The 21,984-nt window shown below is 46.4% G+C and overlaps 1 protein-coding gene across 3 annotated transcripts in view; it reads right to left on the reverse strand.

Moving 5' to 3' along the window:
* The window catches only part of WDR7 (WD repeat domain 7), a 418,087-nt gene that overhangs the window by 131,846 nt on the left and 264,257 nt on the right, over positions 1–21,984 (reverse strand). For all 3 annotated transcript variants that reach the window (XM_069746037.1, XM_069746038.1, XM_069746036.1), the window contains one exon: positions 13,097–13,283. In XM_069746037.1, the coding sequence (XP_069602138.1) occupies positions 13,097–13,283 (187 nt within the window). The remainder of the gene's footprint in view (positions 1–13,096; positions 13,284–21,984) is intronic.

The following is a 21,984-nucleotide window of genomic DNA, read 5'->3' on the forward strand; positions in this document are numbered from 1 at the left end:
CTCAGAGACTACCCTCTGAAAGCCTGTTTGACCTATAGAAAACGAGCGAAGCGAAGGAAAACAGCTTCCATTGCTGTCACCATTTTTCCTCATGACCCTCCCAGCAATTGAATGGAATGAGAAGTCAAGTAAGAGTTCTGAGTTTAAGAGCCACGGCCTTGTCTCAAGAGAGAATTACCAACCCCTTGGAAGTGTTCAGGATCATCCTCAAAAAGGATATCTGCTAGGCTGGAAATGAGGAAAAACTTGTCTAGATGAAGCTGCCAAATCAGGTGAGAGAGGGTATAGCAATTGATATAGACGACTCAGCGTAGTCCTGGAAGAGCGGCTAGAAAGTCGACCAGACAGGGTAGGACGACCACGACTCTAGGATGCAAGAGGAACAAGACAGCCATCATGACCCTTGCGAACACTCAGGGTGCGGTAGCAAGGCCGAAGGACCAGGTTGTGACTTGAAAATGAGAATGGAAAAGCGAAAAAAAAAAAAATTTTAAAAGAAGGGAAAATAGGAACGTGAAAGTAAGCATCCCGAATGTCAGTGGATGACAGAAACTCCACCCTTTTCCATTGAAGAAATAGCTGAGCGGAGAAACTCCCTCCGAAGAAGGAGGACCTTGTCAAGCTTGGTAGAAGTTTGAGCTCCAGGATTAGTCTTACTTTTCGGTCCCTCTTTTTGGAACCAAGATCCCTCAGATCTAGACTGTCCTGGACAACTATTCCACTGCTGGTTGGGTCTATAGGAAATATGTGATCCCAGGGAGTGATGTCAGAGGTTTTTTGAACGCAGAGTACACTTTCATTCTCTGAGCTATAATGCCCTTCTGGATGTAATGGTATTTGCTGCTGACAGCGTCGCGCAACTAGCCGCCTCCGAGAGGCGTGAACCGACTAGTCTCCTGCTCAAGAAAATCGATTGACCAGCTGTACAGTCTTCGGGAAAAGGTTACTGTTGTGAACCAAAGTAGTAAAGGTCTTCGACCAGGAGACCATTGCTCTAGCAACCCAAGGGGTGGTTAAGGAGAGGACTAAACCCGAGGCTGCAAGACGGAACGAATCAGATCTGCTATCTGATAGTCCATAGTTTTAATTGATAACCCCTCTGGCAGGAATACTGGTAGGTATGCCACAGGAGATTTTTCCCCGATTAATCTGCCAAGTGGCAGAACGCGCTGCTGCATCCAGAAGGTCCTGCCTAAAACTTTGCTGTGGGAGAAAATTGCTTTCCCCTCCTGTGGGTATCAGAAATGAGCTGATCCAATTTTTTGCCAAATAATCAGCCGCTCTGATAGAGCCGAGCAGTAAGAGACTAGATAGTTACCGTATATACTCGAGTATAAGCCGAGATTTTCAGTCCACTTTTTTGGGCTGAAAGTGACCCTCTCGGCTTATACTCGAGTCATTGCTGATGTGGGGTCGGCGGGTGAGGGGGAGCGGCGGCTGTGATATACTTACCTGCTCCTGGCGCTGTCCCTGCATGTCCCATGGTCTCCGGGCAGCGCTTTCTGTGTTCAGCGGTCACGTGGTACCGCTCATTAAAGTAATGAATATGCACGCATATTCATTACTCTAATGAGTGGTACGTGACCGCTGAACACAGGAAGATGCCGCTGGAGACCATTTGTGAGACGCTGCCAGGGACCGCGCCGGGAGCAGGTGAGTATATCAGGGGAGGGGGAGCATTGCGCGATAGTCACCTTCCACGTTCCATCACTGCGCGCTGCTCTGTCTTCCGTTCTCTGGCTGTAACTGTTCAGGTCAGAGGGCGCGATGATGCAATTAGTGTGCGCGCCGCCCTCTGCCTTAACAGTCAGTGCCGAGGTTAGAAGACAGAGCAGCGCGCGGTGATGGAACGTGGAAGGTGACTATCGCAAGTGTCGGGGGCCTGAGCGAAGAGAGGTAAGTATGTGATTTTTTTTTTATTTTAATCGCAGCAACAGCAAATGGGGCAAATGTATGGAGCATCTTATGGGGCATATATGAGGAGCATCTTATGGGGCATATATGAGGAGCATCTTATGGGGCATATATGAGGAGCATCTTATGGGGCATAATATGTGGAGCATCTCATTGGGCCCCTAATGTGTGGAGCATCTCATGGGGCCACAATGTATGGGGCCATAATGTATGGAGCATCTTATGGGGCATATATGAGGAGCATCTTATGGGGCATATATGAGGAGCATCTTATGGGGCATATATGAGGAGCATCTTATGGGGCCATAATGTGTGGAGCATCTTATAGGGCCATAATGTGTGGAGCACCTTATGGGGCCATAATGTGTGGAGCATCTCATGGGGCCATAATGTGTGGAGCATCTCATGGGGCCATAATGTGTGGAGCATCATATGGGGCCATAATGTGTGGAGCATCTCATGGGGCCATAATGTATGGAGCATCTCATGGGGCCATAATGTGTGGAGCATCTTATGGGGCCATAATGTATGGAGCATCTCATGGGGCCATAATGTGTGGAGCATCTCATGGGGCCATAATGTGTGGAGCATCTTAAGGGGCCATAATATGTGGAGCATCTTATGGGGCCATAATGTATGGAGCATCTCATGGGGCCATAACGTGTGGAGCATCTCATGGGGCCATAACGTATGGAGCATCTCATGGGGCCATAACGTATGGAGCATCTCATGGGGCCCCTAATGTGTGGAGCATCTCATGGGGCCATAATGTGTGGAGCATCTTATGGGGCCATAATGTGTGGAGCATCTCATGGAGCCATAATGTATGGAGCATCTCATGGGGCCATAATGTATGGAGCATCTCATGGGGCCCCTAATGTGTGGAGCATCTTATGGGGCCATAATGTGTGGAGCATCTTATGGGGCCATCAACCTTTATGCAGCATTGTATAGGGCAAATGTTTCTATGGAGCATCTTATGGGGCCATTATTAACCTTTGTGCAGCATTATATGGGGTATATTTTAATATGGAGCATCTTATGGGGCCCATCATGAACTGTATGGAGCATTATATGGGGCTCCTGATTCAATATGGATATTCAAAAACACTTAACCTACTGATGTCTCAAATAATTTTACTTTTATTGGTATCGATTTTTATTTTTGACATTAACCGGTAGCTGCTGCATTTCCCACCCTAGGCTTATACTCGAGTCAATAAGTTTTCCCAGTTTTTTGTGGCAAAATTAGGGGGGTCGGCTTATACTCGGGTCGGCTTATACTCGAGTATATACGGTACCTCTAGGGCGACTTGATTCGAAATCTCGGTCACCTCTGATGGCAGATCCCTATACTGTTGAGCCTTGGCCACCCAAGAAGCCGCAAAAGAGGACGAGAGGGTTGAGCCTGAGGCCTCAAATACTGAACGCACCAGGCCTTCTATAAGTCGATCCGTTGGATCCCTAATAGAAGAACCATTAGGAATGGATAATAACGTCTTTAGAAGCCAAACGAGATACAGGAGGCTCTACCAAAGGGGATTCCGCCCACTTCTTACGGAACTACGGGGCAAAAGTATATTTTGCATTTAGAGCCCTCTGCCCTGAGAACGCCTATCCGGCCGCTCCCAGAGACGCTGTACTAAATCCTCAAACTCAGGATGAGAGAGAAAAAAACTCTATGGGGCTGTTTGGTCCGCTTAAAAGATACCTTAGCCAAGGTGGATATGTCCCCTACCCCCAGGTTTTGGTTGACTGTTTCAATGAGGCTGTCTACTGACTCATGGTAATCAGGCGCCTCTAAATTGAGGGACCCTTCGGAATCGTACTCCGAACCATGTTCACTAATCTCCGCTGGTGAGGGTGAAAGAGAGACGGAACTCAAGGATGCAGATGCACTCGACGGACCGGGAGACGCGGAGTGAGTTCGTTTCCCCGCATCTGCCTAGTGAGAGAGCTGCACTTGCAGTGCGGAGGCTCCTGTGAGTCGGAGGACCTCTCCAGGACAGGCGAACCGCTGCCCCTGGACCCAGATGGGGTCTGAAGGGACTCGATTGCCTTTGTTAGGGACGCCATAGATTGCGACAAAGACCAAGCCCATTCCGGGGGGGAAGACCACGCTTTCTGCTCCTGACACACTGGGCTGAGATGCAGGGGAGGGCTCCTGAACGCGCTCGGAACCGCAGGCCTCACAGAGACGAGCACTCTGGGCAAGCGGAACGACAAGTGAGACGAGGTATATAGAACCGTATAAGCCTCGGTCCTTCTAGACATGCTGACCTACTTGCCGGTATAATCTTTGCATAAAAGGCAGGTAAAAGCAACACTATCAGGCAGGCTGGAGGGAGTAGCACTTACCCCAGTCCTGAAAACCCAGACCGGCCTATTGAACACGTCCCAGAGCACAGCAGGAGATTATTCCTGACACAGGCTCCAAAAAAGCACGCTCTCCAGAAGGGGTGGATCCGCTGACACAAATTTGTGGGCGGAGATTCTGAGGCCAAATGAAGGCAGAAAGCAGACCCTAAACCCTCCTCCCCCGGTGTCCGCCCAATAGTAGAAGGGGCGGAACCGTCGGAAGATGACACGGCGAGGAGGGCGGGACTTCCGCCTGAGGCCTAGCGCTCCAGAAGCCGGGGGCTAAATTTACCAGCGTCCGTCCGCGGATAGGGAGGGCGGATGCGGCGAGCCTAACCTTCCGGAGCCCGCCCGAACTTATTGGAGCGGGGCCGGAGGTACCGATGAAGAGCTGCAGGTCCAGAAGCCTGGAGCAGGTGAAGCGCTGCGGCAGGAACCCTCCCAGCCCCATGATCCAAGGCTAGCAAAGGGCTATAATACAGGACAGTGCAGGCACCCTAACGCCACCATCCCTTCAGGAGATGAGGAGAGGGACCGTCCGCCTCCTTCCATCACCGCAGTCTCAGCATTGGTGATGCAGTGGGGGCCGCACAGACTCCCATACGCACCTGTGCAGCCTAGGGTTTCACTACCTTAGGGTGGTCAGGGCTGAGTCCGGCATAGTGTCCCACGTCGCGGGAGAGGATACGTGGAGGCGACACTCCACGTGCTCGCCCGTTGATGGTTTGGGGAGATCGGACCTCTTTAAAAGGGTCCGTCGCCCCTGTTTCATCTTCATGGTAAAAAAAAAAAAGAAATCTGGGGAAAACCCAGAGATGTGCCTCCTACAAACACTAAGAATGAACTGGTTAGCTGAGAGTCAGCAGGAGGGTATATACTGCTGGGGAGGAGCTAACTTTTTTGTATCACTTAGTGTCAGCCTCCTATTGGCAGCAGCAGCATACACCCACAGTCTGTGTCCCCCAATGAGGCGAAGGAGAAATTAACAAATCAACTATGAAGTCCATGCACAGGCTGCACTAATACGGTGGCGCAGGGGATAGTCAGTAGGACCTCGGCACCCCGCGATTGTGTTGGCGCATGAGTGGATTCCCACACGGCTGAAATTGGTTTACTATGGGCAGATAGCAGAGATTTAACAGTTAATGTTGTAATCTTAAAATTATTATTATTTCCCCTTTATCCACTTTTCTCATATCTTGTCCATTGCTTTATAGGAGAAAGGATTGCAATTTTTTTTTTTATGTAACAATTTTTACATGGCGACTTGAGGCATGAGCGATATTGTGGCTGAGAAGAAATCCATCAGGTAATTAATTACTGCCAACAGTCTGGTGGAGGCGAATTAAGGACCCCCACATTCAATATTGCTGTAGCACTGATGAAGTGGCGATCTTATGCCGTAGCCTTATGGATTATGGCTGAATTAAAAGATGAGTGGGGGGGCGGGGGGGGCGAAAACGGTGATGAAATAAATGATAAAACAAGTGGTGGCCATTAGAGGAGAGCTATGACTGCTATAGTATCAATAAAAGGATGATGAAACCCTACAAGGACAAGGCTACAGGAAATCTCCGCTGGTATAAGGTGAGGGGTCAGACAATAGGAATACATATGGTGCTGAGGCTGCGGCACTTACTGAGGTTGGATGACGCTGTAGGGTTCAGCCATGAGAATGGAGCCAGATAATTTACCTCTTGAGAGAACCTGTAAGTGAAGAGCTAAATACGGCCACAGGGCATCGTGCACCGCGCGGACGAGTGCGGCTCTTCAGGAACCCATCGATCAGCACATAAATATGTACAATCTGTGATCATAATCTCTCCAGACCAGAGCTTCAATTACACTGCAGAGGACTGAGCGCTGCAATGTATGGGATCACCGGGAGAAAACCATACAGAAAGCCAGAATCTGTGACCCCATAGCGACCGTATGCTACATAGGACGTGCAACCCCATAGTGATCGTATGCTACACAGGATGTGTGACCCCATAGTGATCGTATGCTACACAGGATGTGTGACCCCATAGTGATCGTATGCTACACAGGATGTGTGACCCCATAGTGACCGTATGCTACACAGGATGTGTGACCCCATAGTGACCGTATGTTACACAGGAGGTGTGACCCCATAGTGACCGTATGCTACACAGGATGTGTGACCCCATAGTGACAGTATGCTACACAGGATGTGTGACCCCATAGTGACCGTATGCTACACAGGATGTGTGACCCCATAGTGACCGTATGCTACACAGGACGTGCAACCCCATAGTGATCGTATGCTACACAGGAGGTGTGACCCCATAGTGACCGTATGCTACACAGGATGTGTGACCCCATAGTGACCGTATGCTACACAGGATGTGCAACCCCATAGTGATCGTATGCTACACAGGATGTGTGACCGCATAGTGACCATATGCTACACAGGATGTGTGACCCCATAGTGACCGTATGCTACACAGGATGTGCGACCCCATAGTGACCGTATGCTACACAGGATGTGCAACCCCATAGTGATCGTATGCTACACAGGATGTGCGACCCCATAGTGACCGTATGCTACACAGGATGTGCAACCCCATAGTGATCGTATGCTACACAGGATGTGCGACCGCATAGTGATCGTATGCTACACAGGATGTGCGACCCCATAGTGACCATATGCTACACAGGATGTGCAACCCCATAGTGATCGTATGCTACACAGGATGTGTGACCCCATAGTGATCGTATGCTACACAGGATGTGTGACCCCATAGTGACCGTATGCTACACAGGATGTGTGACCCCATAGTGACCGTATGCTACACAGGATGTGCGACCCCATAGTGACCATATGCTACACAGGATGTGTGACCCCATAGTGACCGTATGTTACACAGGAGGTGTGACCCCATAGTGACCGTATGCTACACAGGATGTGTGACCCCATAGTGACCGTATGCTACACAGGATGTGCAACCCCATAGTGATCGTATGCTACACAGGATGTGTGACCGCATAGTGACCATATGCTACACAGGATGTGTGACCCCATAGTGACCGTATGCTACACAGGATGTGCGACCCCATAGTGACCGTATGCTACACAGGATGTGCAACCCCATAGTGATCGTATGCTACACAGGATGTGTGACCGCATAGTGATCGTATGCTACACAGGATGTGTGACCGCATAGTGATCGTATGCTACACAGGATGTGTGACCCCATAGTGACCATATGCTACACAGGATGTGCAACCCCATAGTGATCGTATGCTACACAGGATGTGTGACCGCATAGTGATCGTATGCTACACAGGATGTGCGACCCCATAGTGACCATATGCTACACAGGATGTGCAACCCCATAGTGATCGTATGCTACACAGGATGTGTGACCCCATAGTGATCGTATGCTACACAGGATGTGTGACCCCATAGTGACCGTATGCTACACAGGATGTGTGACCCCATAGTGACCGTATGCTACACAGGATGTGCGACCCCATAGTGACCATATGCTACACAGGATGTGTGACCCCATAGTGACCGTATGCTACCCAGGATGTGCGACCCCATAGTGACCGTATGCTACACAGGATGTGTGACCCCTTAGTGACCGTATGCTACACAGGATGTGTGACCCCATAGTGACCGTATGCTACACAGGATGTGTGACCCCATAGTGACCGTATACTACACAGGATATGTGACCCCATAGTGACCGTATGCTACACAGGAAGTGTGACCCCATAGTGACCGTATGCTACACAGAATGTGCGACCCCATAGTGACCGTATGCTACACAGGATGTGTGACCCCTTAGTGACCATATGCTACACAGGATGTGTGACCCCATAGTGACCGTATGCTACACAGGATGTGCAACCCCATAGTGACCGTATGCTACACAGGATGTGTGACCCCATAGTGACCGTATGCTACACAGGATGTGTGAACCCATAGTGACCGTATGCTACACAGGATGTGCGACCCCATAGTGACCGTATGCTACACAGGATGTGCAACCCCATAGTGACCGTATGCTACACAGGATGTGTGACCCCTTAGTGACCGTATGCTACACAGGATGTGTGACCCCTTAGTGATCGTATGCTACACAGGATGTGCGACCCCATAGTGACCGTATGCTACACAGGATGTGCGACTCCATAGTGACCGTATACTACACAGGATGTGCGACCCCATAGTGACCGTATGCTACACAGGATATGAAACCCTATAGTGACTGTATGATACACAGGACATGCGACCCCATTGTGACCGTATGCTACACAGGATGTGTGACCCCATAGTGACTGTATACTACACAGGACATTATGTCATAGACCCCTGCTGATAATCCCATATCAATGTTAATATTTTCACATTCCCACTGTAGAGATATGCAGTGCCATATACTGTACTTGCCGCTCATCTCCTCCAATCAGCCTGGGATCTAATGAGGCTCTCTGTCTAAAAAGAGGTTCTTCAGCAGCTCTAGTGTGTACTATTATATAGTTCTGGGTACCAGCTGCTGAAAAACCTCACTGATCAACTGACACAGCTCATAATGAACATCGTAGCTCTTCCCAAAAAACGTTCTGCAGCAGCTGAGGTATATTATGTGGTTCTGCAGCAGCTGAGGTGTATTATGAGGTTCTGCAGCAGCTGTGTATTGTGAGGTTCTGCAACAGCAGAGGTGTATTATGAGGTCCTGTAGGAACTGAGGTGTGTATTATGAGGTTCTGCAGCAGCTGAGGTGTATTATGAGGCTCTGCAGCAGCTGAAGTGTATTATGAGGTCCTGCAACGGCAGAGGTATATTATGAGGTTCTGCAGCAGCAGAGGTGTATTATGAAGCTCTGCAGCAGCTGAGGTGTATTATGAAGCTCTGCAGCAGCTGAGGTGTATTATGAGGTTCTGCAGCAGCTGAGGTGTATTATGAGGGTCTGCAGCAGCAGAGGTGTATTATGAAGCTCTGCAGCAGCAGAGGTGTATTATGAGGTCCTGCAGCAGCAGAGGTATATTATGAAGCTCTGCAGCAGCTGAGGTGTATTATGAGGGTCTGCAGCAGCTGAGGTGTATTATGAGGTTCTGCAGCAGCTGTGTATTATGAGGTCCTGCAGCAGCTGAGGTATATTATGAGGTCCTGCAGCAGCTGAGGTGTATTATGAGGTTCTGCAGCAGCTGAGGTGTATTATGAGGTCCTGCAGGAACTGAGATGTATTATGAGGTTCTGCAGCAGCTGAGGTGTATTATGAGGTCCTGCAGGAACTGAGAGGTGTATATGACATACTTTTCCCCTTATGTGACTTTTCGGCTCCTTCTGAGGGGAGGGCTGAGGACTTCTATGTCCTGTGATATTGGGGGGGCTGCGAATCATCCACCATTCTGATTAGCATCATCTCTGGTGCCTTGAAGCCAGGACAGCAGAAGGGAATCCCTAATCTTCCCCATTAGTGGCGGCTGTACGTGTGACATATTCCTTTATAGCCAGCGTTGTGGCGGTGGCTGTGAAGAATAAGTGCGCTCAGCAGATAAAATGACTGCTGAAAACTGCAGATAAGATAAGAAGCGCAGAGTTCATCTACCAGCGGCTCCATACTGGGACCAGCAGCCTCTCTGTGGTCGCCGTATAGGGGGAGCTGGTAGGAAATAGCGTCCCCCAGGCAAACGATTCGCCAGCTCTTTGTAAACTTTTCTAAGAAAGAAAAATAAACAGAAATCAGACTTTATTCCCTCTGTTTCCAGGTTTGTGAATCTTCCAGAGGTTCTGGTCTTAGTGCCGGGATTCTGGAGACTGAACTCTTTATTTTGTGGCTGCCATAAAATCTGGCGATTACATACAGGTGCCTCACAAAGTTAGAATATCATCAAAAAGTTAATTTATTTCTGTTCTTCAATACAGTGAAACTCATATATTACATAGAGTCATTACAGACAGAGTGATCTATTGCAAGTGTTTATTTCTGTTTATGTTGATGATTATGGCTTACAGCCAATGAGAACCCAAAAGTCATTATCTCAGTAAATTAGAATAATTAACAATTGGCAGCAAACTCGCCTGACCTTAACCCCATTGAGATTCCATGGAGTATTGTCAAGAGGAAGATGAGAGACACCAGATCCAACAATGCAGAGGAGCTGAAGGCTGCTATCAAAGCAACCTGGGCCTCCATAACCCCTCAGCAGTACCACAGGCTGATCGCCTCCATGCCACACCGCATTGATGAAGTAATTGATGCCAAAGGAGCCCCGACCAAGTATTGAGTGCATTTACTGAACACACATTTCAGTAGGCCAACATTTCGGATTTTAAAATTATTTTTCAAGCTGGTGTGATAAAGTATTCTAATTTACTGAGATAATGACTTTTGGGTTTTCATTGGCTGTAAGCCATAATCATCAACATTAACAGAAATAAACACGTGAAATAGATCACTCTGTGTCTAATGACTCTATATAATATATGAGCTTCACTTTTTGTATTGAAGAACTGAAATAAATTATCTTTTCGATGATATTCTAATTTTGTGAGAAGCACGTGTGAGTGTGTGTATATATATATATAATTTTTTTTTGTTATTTTTTTTTTTAGAAGTGTTTTTCCAGTTTCGGAAAACTTTTATTCCTCTCCTGCAGTTTGATTTAAAAACAAACAAAAATGGTTTCACCCTCCTCGGATCAAAAGCTGAGTTTGCTGTGGCACTCCCGGTGTCTTACTGACTGCAGCGCTGACATCACATTGACAGCGCTGCAGCCAATCAGTGAGCTCAGCAGTTCTCAACTTGGGTTGACCCGCTAAACTCAGTGATTGAACCCAAGTAAATAAAAAAAAACAACAAAATGAGCATATTCCCTACAGCAAGTAAATACTAATAGTACATGTAAGTAAAAAAGCATAAAACCCATCCCCACAATGACAAGGTGAACCCATCAGGATGGTCCTATCCTGTCTGTAGTATTAGAACCTTACCTTGTTGTCAGCTGACCTCAAAGTGAAAAAGGGCAGAGCATGAAGCGTTGGCCGCACATGTGCACCATCACGATCATTCATTATCTCTTTGATTGCCAAATAAAATACGTTAAAAAGTGTAAACAGAGTGGTGGCATGTATGACGACCTCTCCATTCAGAGGGTACATTTCATAACCACTTTTTTGGGATGGATAGTGGGGTCCCAGTGGAATATATATATTTATTTTTCATTGTTTCAATGCATCCAAGATTCAAAATGTAGCAACTTTTCAAGCAGTGTTGATTATAAAAAAATAAAAATAAAAATCATTAGTTTGTGTATACAGCTCCTAGGCAGACCTATGTGTTGTCTTGGTAACAGACTGCAAATAAACCCTGTGCAGTCTGATCTTGAAGTTCTTTTCTTTTTTTTTCACGTCTACTTTTTCCTAATTTTCAGTTCTATTTAGGGAGGAGGAGAATAATTGTTTGTTTTATCCCCACCTTTTTCATAAAATCTGCACTAAATCTGCATCTCCTGGCAGAATCCGCATGTGCGTTTTTTATGCGTTTTTTTGTGCATTTTTGTGCGTTTTTTGTGCAGATTTTACCAATGGATTTCTATAATGGAGGGGTGCAGAAACGCTGCAGAACTGCACAAAAGAAGTGACATGCACTTCTTTGAAATCTGCAGCGTTTCTGCGCAGATTTTTCTGCACAGCTTTTTTTTTCACATTGATTTACATTGTACTGTAATCACAGTGCAGTTCTGCAGCGTTTCTGCTGCAGAAAAATCTGCTGCAGTTCTGCACTAAATCTGCATCGTGTGCACATACCCTAAAACCTCACTCCTCTCATTTTCCCCCTCACATTTCTCATTTTCCCCCTCACATCTCTCATTTTCCCCCTCACATCTCTTATTTTCCCCCTCACATCTCTCATTTTCCCCCTCACATCTCTCATTTTCCCCCTCACATCTCTCATTTTCCCCCTCACATCTCTCATTTTCCCCCTCACATCTCTCATTTTCCCCCTCACATCTCTCATTTTCCCCCTCACATCTCTCATTTTCCCCCTCACATCTCTCATTTCCCCCTCACATCTCTCATTTTCCCCCTCACATCTCTCATTTTCCCCCTCACATCTCTCATTTTCCCCCTCACATCTCTCATTTTCCCCCTCACATCTCTCATTTTCCCCCTCACATCTCTCATTTTCCCCCTCACATCTCTCATTTTCCCCCTCACATCTCTCATTTTCCCCCTCACATCTCTCATTTTCCCCCTCACATCTCTCATTTTCCCCTCACATCTCTCATTTCCCCCTCACATCTCTCATTTTCCCCCTCACATCTCTCATTTTCCCCCTCACATCTCTCATTTCCGCCTCACATCTCTCATTTTCCCCCTCACATCTCTCATTTTCCGCCTCACATCTCTCATTTCCCCCTCACATCTCTCATTTCCCCCTCACATCTCTCATTTTCCCCCTCACATCTCTCATTTCCCCCTCACATCTCTCATTTTCCCCCTCATATACACGCTTACCAATACCTGTAGTGCGCAGCCGCTCTCCATTATAAAAGTCAGAGGATACAAAACACTAATGAACCACTGCTCTCGCCGCTATCATACTTGTGGTGCTGAGGGTTGCAGGTCACACCGATACGTGTAGTGCGCCACACTGCTAGATCGGACGGGTGGTCTAGTACTATCCCCTGAAGTTGTCTGCTTATTTAGGACCCGGGCACTGGGTCGTTAAAGGGTTAAAAGACCTTCCCCCATCTTTTACATCACAAAACCGGGCAATCCAGCAGCTGACGGACCCCCTCACAGACGCCATTGTGAAGGTGATTTTAATGCAGATGGAGAACCTACTTGGCGAGCTGTTTTTCAGCGTCTGCGCAGAGCTCCAGAAGACCCATTAACACGGCCGAAACGTCCATGTACGGTTCCCAGACGGTAAAGCCTCGTCCAATCAGATCAATAGCGGTCCGGCGGATGGTGCTGTGAGGAGGGAGCTTGGGGCTGGGGGGCTGCAGCAGCAGGAAAGTCAAAGCCTTGCCTGTGAAAAAAAAGAGAAGACATACAGCCTTTACAGTCCTCTAGGACCCATCAGATGCACCACCATCACCGTTGCTCAAATTTCGGTAAGAACTCCAGTAAAAATGTAATACATCATGGTGACATGCTGGTAAAACTATCAGGGTGCAATTTGCATCAAAACCACTGGGTGGCCACAGACACCAATAGCATAAACATCTCCAGACAGAGTACTGAAAAAAAAAAATATATTTTTTTCTTTTTTCCCCAATGTCGGCCATCTTGATCTGCTTACGTGAAGCCAAAAAGACAGGTAAGAAAGTCTCCATACTCATTCTATAGCTATGTCTATCTACACCTCTACATATACACATAATCCATTAAAGTATATATAGGGGCCCACAAAGAAAAAAAAACGACAACATACAATATTGACTGAGACAATAGACATCACCGTATGGTTAAAACAAGCTTTGAGGGGGATCGTAAAATGTATAGGAAGCGGACATAGGAGATTATTTATTGCCAACCTTGCAAAGGAGGAGTCCATGACATCTTTTATGGTTACAATAAATTCCAAATGGCTGCATTCATCTTCTCCAAGCGCACCGCAGTCATGTCTACATACACGTGAGCCCTGGTGAGAGTCCGTGGATGCAGTATATACACACAGCCATGGTCGAAAGTGTTGGCACCCTTGAAATTGTCCAGAAAATGAAGTTTTTCTCCCAGAAAATTACTTCAATTCCCCATGTTTTGTTATACACATGCTTATTTCCTTTGTGTGCATTGGAACAACATAAAAAAAGCAGAACAAAAAAGGCTTTTTGGACATAATTTCACAAAAAACCCAAAATAAACAGGACAAAATTGTTGGCACCCTAAAATTAATATTTGGTTGCACACCGTGTGGAAAAAATAATTGCAATCAATCGCTTCCTATAACCATCCACAAGCTTCTTACACCTCTCAAATGGAACTTAGGCCGACGCTTCTCTTGTAAACGGCTCCCGGTCTCTCATATGTGAAGGCGTCTTCTAACAGCAATTGTAAGATCTCTCCACAGATGATCAATGGGATTTAGATCTAGACTCATTGCAGCCACTTCAGATCTACAGCACTTTGTTTCCATCCATTTCTGGGGGCTTCTTAAAATACGTTTGGGGTCATTGTCCTGCTGTAAGACCCATGCCAGCTTTCTGACACTGGGCACTACATTGCCATCCAAAATCCTTTGGTAATCTTCAAATTTCATGATGCCATGCACACAGTCAAGGCACCCAGTTCCAGAGGCAGCAGAAAAATCCCAAAACATCTTTGAACCTCCACCATATTTGACTGTAGGTACTGTGCTCTTTTCTTTGTAGGCTTCATTCTGCTTTTGGCAAACAGTGTAAAGAAGTGCTTTACATTTGGGCAAGCTACAGTCTAGTATTTTCATGTCTCTGTGGTTGCAGTGGGGTCCTCCTGGGTCTCCTGTTATAGCATTTCATTTAATTCAATTTTGATGGATAGTTTGCGCTGACACTGTCGCGTTATGAGCCTGCAGAATTTCTTTGCACATTGATTGGGGCTGCATATCCACCATACAGGCTATCCTGCATTGGAACCTTTCATCAATTTTTCTCGGCCACCCACGTCCAGGGAGATTAGGTACAGTGCCATGGGTTGTAAAGTTCTTGATTATGTTGTTCACCATGCACAAAGGAACATCAAGATCTCTGAAGATGGGCTTGTAACCTTGAGATTGCTGATATTGTTCAACAGTTTTGGTTCTCAAGTCCTCAGACTGTTCTCTTCTCTTTCTGTTCTCCATGCTTGGCGTGGCACGCACAGTCACAATGCAAAGATTGAGTCAGCTGCTCCTCTTTTTACCTGGGTTCAGGTGGAATTTTCATATTGCCCTCACCAGTTACTTGCCACGGGTGAATTTAAAAGAGCATCATGCTTGAAACAAAGTTGTTTACCCACAATTTGGGGAAGGTTTTTTCAGGCCACTTTTTGGGTTGTGTGTTATGTTTGCTAATGACAGGTGTTATGAAGGCAATCCAGAAACACAGTGTGCTTAGCGATCAGAGCGCACACAGTGATCTGACAAAAACCCAAAAATACAAGAACGAGCTCTGAGGCGTGGAAACTCTGTAGACTGCACACCTGATCCTATCCTAAACACAACTAAAAGCGGCTGTGGATTGCGCCTAACAACTACCTAGGCAACTCGGCACAGCCTAAGAAAACTAGCTAGCCTGAAGATAGAAAAATAGGCCTGACTTGCCCCAGAGAAATTCCCCAAAGGAAAAGACAAAAGACAAAGACAAAGACTCATTCAAACCAGCAGGCATAGGAAATCCCACCATGACATCCTTAAGAGCCTCAGAGAGACCCTTTCTGAACAAAGCTGCCAGCGCAGATTCATTCCACTGAGTGAGTACTGACCATTTCCTAAATTTCTGACAATATACTTCTATATCATCCTGACCCTGGCACAAAGCCAGCAAATTTTTCTCAGCCTGATCCACTGAATTAGGCTCATCGTACAGCAATCCGAGCGCCAGGAAAAACGCATCGACACTACTCAATGCAGGGTCTCCTGGCGCAAGAGAAAATGCCCAGTCTTGAGGGTCGCCGCGCAAAAAAGAAATAATAATCAAAACCTGTTGAATAGGATTACCAGAAGAATGAGGTTTCAAGGCCAGAAATAGCTTACAATTATTTTTGAAACTTAGAAACTTAGTTCTATCTCCAAAAAACAAATCAGGAATAGGAATTCTTGGTTCTAACATAGATTTCTGATCAATAGTATCTTGAATTTTTTGTACATTTATAACGAGATTATCCATTGAAGAGCACAGACCCTGAATATCCATGTCCACACCTGTGTCCAGAATCACCCAAATGTCTAGGGGGAAAAAAAAAAAAAAAGTGAACACAGAGCAGAAAAAAAAAAAAAATGATGTCAGAACTTTTTCTTTCCCTCTATTGAAAATCATTAGTTTGGCTCCTTGTACTGTTATATTTGCTAATGACAGGTGTTATGAAGGCAATCCAGAAACACAGTGTGCTTAGCGATCAGAGCGCACACAGTGATCTGACAAAAACCCAAAAATACAAGAACGAGCTCTGAGACGTGGAAACTCTGTAGACTGCACACCTGATCCTATCCTAAACACAACTAAAAGCGGCTGTGGATTGCGCCTAACAACTACCTAGGCAACTCGGCACAGCCTAAGAAACTAGCTAGCCTGAAGATAGAAAAATAGGCCTGACTTGCCCCAGAGAAATTCCCCAAAGGAAAAGGCAGCCCCCCACATATAATGACTGTGAGTAAGATGAAAAGACAAAACGTAGGGATGAAATAGATTCAGCAAAGTGGGGCCCGATATTCTAGGACAGAGCGAGGACAGTAAAGCGAACTTTGCAGTCTACAAAAAACCCTAAAGCAAAACCACGCAAAGGGGCAAAAAAAAACCACCGTGCCGAACTAACGGCACGGCGGTACACCCTTTGCGTCTCAGAGCTTCCAGCAAAACAAAAGACAAGCTGGACAGAAAAAAGGCAACAAAAAAGCAAAAGGCACTTAGCTATACAGAGCAGCAGGTCACAGGAACAATCAGGAGAAGCTCAGATCCAACACTGAAACATTGACAAGGAGCAAGGATAGCAGCATCAGGCGGAGTTAAGTAATGAAGCAGTTAACGAGCTCACCAGAACACCTGAGGGAGGAAGCTCAGAAGCTGCAGTACCACTTGTGACCACAGGAGTGAATTCAGCCACAGAATTCACAACAGTACCCCCCCCTTGAGGAGGGGTCACCGAACCCTCACCAGAGCCCCCAGGCCGACCAGGATGAGCCGCATGAAAGGCATGAACAAGATCGGAAGCATGGACATCAGAGGCAAAAACCCAGGAATTATCTTCCTGAGCATAACCCTTCCATTTAACCAGATACTGGAGTTTCCGTCTAGAAACACGAGAATCCAAAATCTTCTCCACAATATACTCCAATTCCCCCTCCACCAAAATCGGGGCAGGAGGCTCAACAGATGGAACCATAGGTGCCACGTATCTCCGCAACAACGACCTATGGAATACATTATGTATGGAAAAGGAGTCTGGGAGGGTCAAACGAAAAGACACAGGATTGAGAACCTCAGAAATCCTATACGGACCAATAAAACAAGGTTTAAATTTAGGAGAGGAAACCTTCATAGGAATATGACGAGAAGATAGCCAAACCAGATCCCCAACACGAAGTCGGGGACCCACACGGCGTCTGCGATTAGCGAAAAGTTGAGCTTTCTCCTGGGACAAGATCAAATTGTCCACTACCTGAGTCCAGATCTGCTGCAACCTATCCACCACAGAATCCACACCAGGACAGTCCGAAGACTCAACCTGTCCTGAAGAGAAACGAGTATGGAACCCAGAATTGCAAAAAAATGGAGAAACCAAGGTAGCCGAGCTGGCCCGATTATTAAGGGCGAACTCAGCCAACGGCAAAAAGGACACCCAATCATCCTGGTCTGCAGAAACAAAACATCTCAGATATGTTTCCAAGGTCTGATTGGTTCGTTCGGTCTGGCCATTAGTCTGAGGATGGAAAGCCGAGGAAAAGGATAGGTCAATGCCCATCCTACCACAAAAGGCTCGCCAAAACCTTGAAACAAACTGGGAACCTCTGTCAGAAACAATATTCTCAGGAATGCCATGCAACCGAACCACATGCTGAAAGAACAAAGGTACCAAATCAGAGGAGGAAGGCAATTTAGCCAAGGGCACCAGATGGACCATTTTAGAAAAGCGATCACAGACCACCCAAATGACTGACATCTTTTGAGAAACGGGAAGGTCAGAAATGAAATCCATCGAAATATGTGTCCAAGGCCTCTTTGGGACCGGCAAGGGCAAAAGCAACCCACTGGCACGAGAACAGCAGGGCTTAGCCCTAGCACAAATCCCACAGGACTGCACAAAAGTACGTACATCCCGTGACAGAGATGGCCACCAGAAGGATCTAGCCACTAACTCTCTGGTACCAAAGATTCCAGGATGACCAGCCAACACCGAACAATGAAGTTCAGAGATAAGTTTATTAGTCCACCTATCAGGGACGAACAGTTTCTCTGCTGGACAACGATCAGGTTTATTCGCCTGAAATTTTTGCAGCACCCGCCGCAAATCAGGGGAGATGGCAGACACAATGACTCCTTCCTTGAGGATACCCGCTGGCTCAGATAAACCCGGAGAGTCGGGCACAAAACTCCTAGACAGAGCATCCGCCTTCACATTTTTAGAGCCCGGAAGGTACGAAATCACAAAGTCGAAGCGGGCAAAAAATAACAACCAACGGGCCTGTCTAGGATTCAAGCGCTTGGCAGACTCGAGATAAGTCAAGTTCTTATGATCAGTCAATACCACCACGCGATGCTTAGCTCCTTCAAGCCAATGACGCCACTCCTCGAATGCCCACTTCATGGCCAGCAACTCTCGATTGCCCACATCATAATTACGCTCAGCGGGCGAAAACTTCCTGGAAATGAAAGCACATGGTTTCATCACTGAGCAATCAGAACCTCTCTGTGACAAAACCGCCCCTGCTCCAATCTCAGAAGCATCAACCTCGACCTGGAACGGAAGAGAAACATCTGGCTGACACAACACAGGGGCAGAACAAAAACGACGCTTCAACTCCTGAAAAGCTTCCACAGCAGCAGAAGACCAATTAACCAAATCAGCACCCTTCTTGGTCAAATCGGTCAATGGTTTGGCAATGCTAGAAAAATTACAGATGAAGCGACGATAAAAATTAGCAAAGCCCAGGAACTTTTGCAGACTTTTCAGAGATGTCGGCTGAATCCAATCCTGGATGGCTTGGACCTTAACTGGATCCATCTCGATAGTAGAAGGGGTAAAGATGAACCCCAAAAATGAAACTTTCTGCACACCGAAGAGACACTTTGATCCCTTCACAAACAAAGAGTTAGCACGCAGGACCTGAAAAACTATTCTGACCTGCTTCACATGCGACTCCCAATCATCTGAGAAGATCAAAATGTCATCCAAGTAAACAATCAGGAATTTATCCAGATACTCACGGAAGATGTCATGCATAAAAGACTGAAACACAGATGGAGCATTGGCAAGTCCGAACGGCATCACTAGATACTCAAAATGACCCTCGGGCATATTGAATGCAGTTTTCCATTCATCTCCTTGCCTGATTCTCACCAGATTATACGCACCATGAAGATCTATCTTAGTGAACCAACTAGCCCCCTTAATCCGAGCAAACAAGTCAGATAACAATGGCAAGGGATACTGAAATTTAACAGTGATCTTATTAAGAAGGCGGTAATCAATACACGGTCTCAGCGAACCATCCTTCTTGGCTACAAAGAAGAACCCTGCTCCCAGTGGTGAAGACGATGGGCGAATATGTCCCTTCTCCAGGGATTCCTTCACATAACTGCGCATAGCGGCGTGTTCGGGCACGGATAAATTAAATAATCGACCTTTAGGGAATTTACTACCAGGAATCAAATTGATAGCACAATCACAATCCCTATGCGGAGGTAGAGCATCGGACTTGGGCTCTTCAAATACATCCTGATAATCAGACAAGAACTCTGGGACCTCAGAAGGGGTGGATGACGAAATCGACAAAAATGGAACATCACCATGTACCCCCTGACAACCCCAGCTGGATACCGACATGGAATTCCAATCCAATACTGGATTATGGGTTTGTAGCCATGGCAACCCCAACACGACCACATCATGCAGATTATGCAACACCAGAAAGCGAATAACTTCCTGATGTGCAGGAGCCATGCACATGGTCAGCTGGGCCCAGTATTGAGGTTTATTCTTGGCCAAAGGTGTAGCATCAATTCCTCTCAATGGAATAGGACACCGCAAAGGCTCCAAGAAAAACCCACAACGTTTAGCATAATCCAAATCCATCAGATTCAGGGCAGCGCCCGAATCCACAAACGCCATGACAGAAAACGACGACAAAGAGCATATCAAGGTAATGGACAGAAGGAATTTGGACTGTACAGTACCAATGACGGCAGACCTAGCGGACCGCTTAGTGCGCTTAGGACAATCAGAAATAGCATGAGTGGAATCACCACAGTAGAAACACAGACCATTCAGACGTCTGTATTCCTGCCGTTCAACTCTAGTCATAGTCCTATCGCACTGCATAGGCTCAGGTTTAACCTCAGGCAGTACCGCCTAATGGTGCACAGATTTACGCTCGCGCAAGCGTCGACCGATCTGAATGGCCAAAGACAAAGACTCATTCAAACCAGCAGGCATAGGAAATCCCACCATGACATCCTTAAGAGCCTCAGAGAGACCCTTTCTGAACAAAGCTGCCAGCGCAGATTCATTCCACTGAGTGAGTACTGACCATTTCCTAAATTTCTGACAATATACTTCTATATCATCCTGACCCTGGCACAAAGCCAGCAAATTTTTCTCAGCCTGATCCACTGAATTAGGCTCATCGTACAGCAATCCGAGCGCCAGGAAAAACGCATCGACACTACTCAATGCAGGGTCTCCTGGCGCAAGAGAAAATGCCCAGTCTTGAGGGTCGCCGCGCAAAAAAGAAATAATAATCAAAACCTGTTGAATAGGATTACCAGAAGAATGAGGTTTCAAGGCCAGAAATAGCTTACAATTATTTTTGAAACTTAGAAACTTAGTTCTATCTCCAAAAAACAAATCAGGAATAGGAATTCTTGGTTCTAACATAGATTTCTGATCAATAGTATCTTGAATTTTTTGTACATTTATAACGAGATTATCCATTGAAGAGCACAGACCCTGAATATCCATGTCCACACCTGTGTCCAGAATCACCCAAATGTCTAGGGGAAAAAAAAAAAAAAGTGAACACAGAGCAGAAAAAAAAAAAAATGATGTCAGAACTTTTTCTTTCCCTCTATTGAAAATCATTAGTTTGGCTCCTTGTACTGTTATGTTTGCTAATGACAGGTGTTATGAAGGCAATCCAGAAACACAGTGTGCTTAGCGATCAGAGCGCACACAGTGATCTGACAAAAACCCAAAAATACAAGAACGAGCTCTGAGACGTGGAAACTCTGTAGACTGCACACCTGATCCTATCCTAAACACAACTAAAAGCGGCTGTGGATTGCGCCTAACAACTACCTAGGCAACTCGGCACAGCCTAAGAAACTAGCTAGCCTGAAGATAGAAAAATAGGCCTGACTTGCCCCAGAGAAATTCCCCAAAGGAAAAGGCAGCCCCCCACATATAATGACTGTGAGTAAGATGAAAAGACAAAACGTAGGGATGAAATAGATTCAGCAAAGTGGGGCCCGATATTCTAGGACAGAGCGAGGACAGTAAAGCGAACTTTGCAGTCTACAAAAAACCCTAAAGCAAAACCACGCAAAGGGGCAAAAAAAAACCACCGTGCCGAACTAACGGCACGGCGGTACACCCTTTGCGTCTCAGAGCTTCCAGCAAAACAAAAGACAAGCTGGACAGAAAAAAGGCAACAAAAAAGCAAAAGGCACTTAGCTATACAGAGCAGCAGGTCACAGGAACAATCAGGAGAAGCTCAGATCCAACACTGAAACATTGACAAGGAGCAAGGATAGCAGCATCAGGCAGAGTTAAGTAATGAAGCAGTTAACGAGCTCACCAGAACACCTGAGGGAGGAAGCTCAGAAGCTGCAGTACCA

Source organism: Ranitomeya imitator, chromosome 1 (assembly GCF_032444005.1).
Source record: "Ranitomeya imitator isolate aRanImi1 chromosome 1, aRanImi1.pri, whole genome shotgun sequence".
Classification (NCBI taxonomy): Eukaryota; Metazoa; Chordata; class Amphibia; order Anura; family Dendrobatidae; genus Ranitomeya; species Ranitomeya imitator.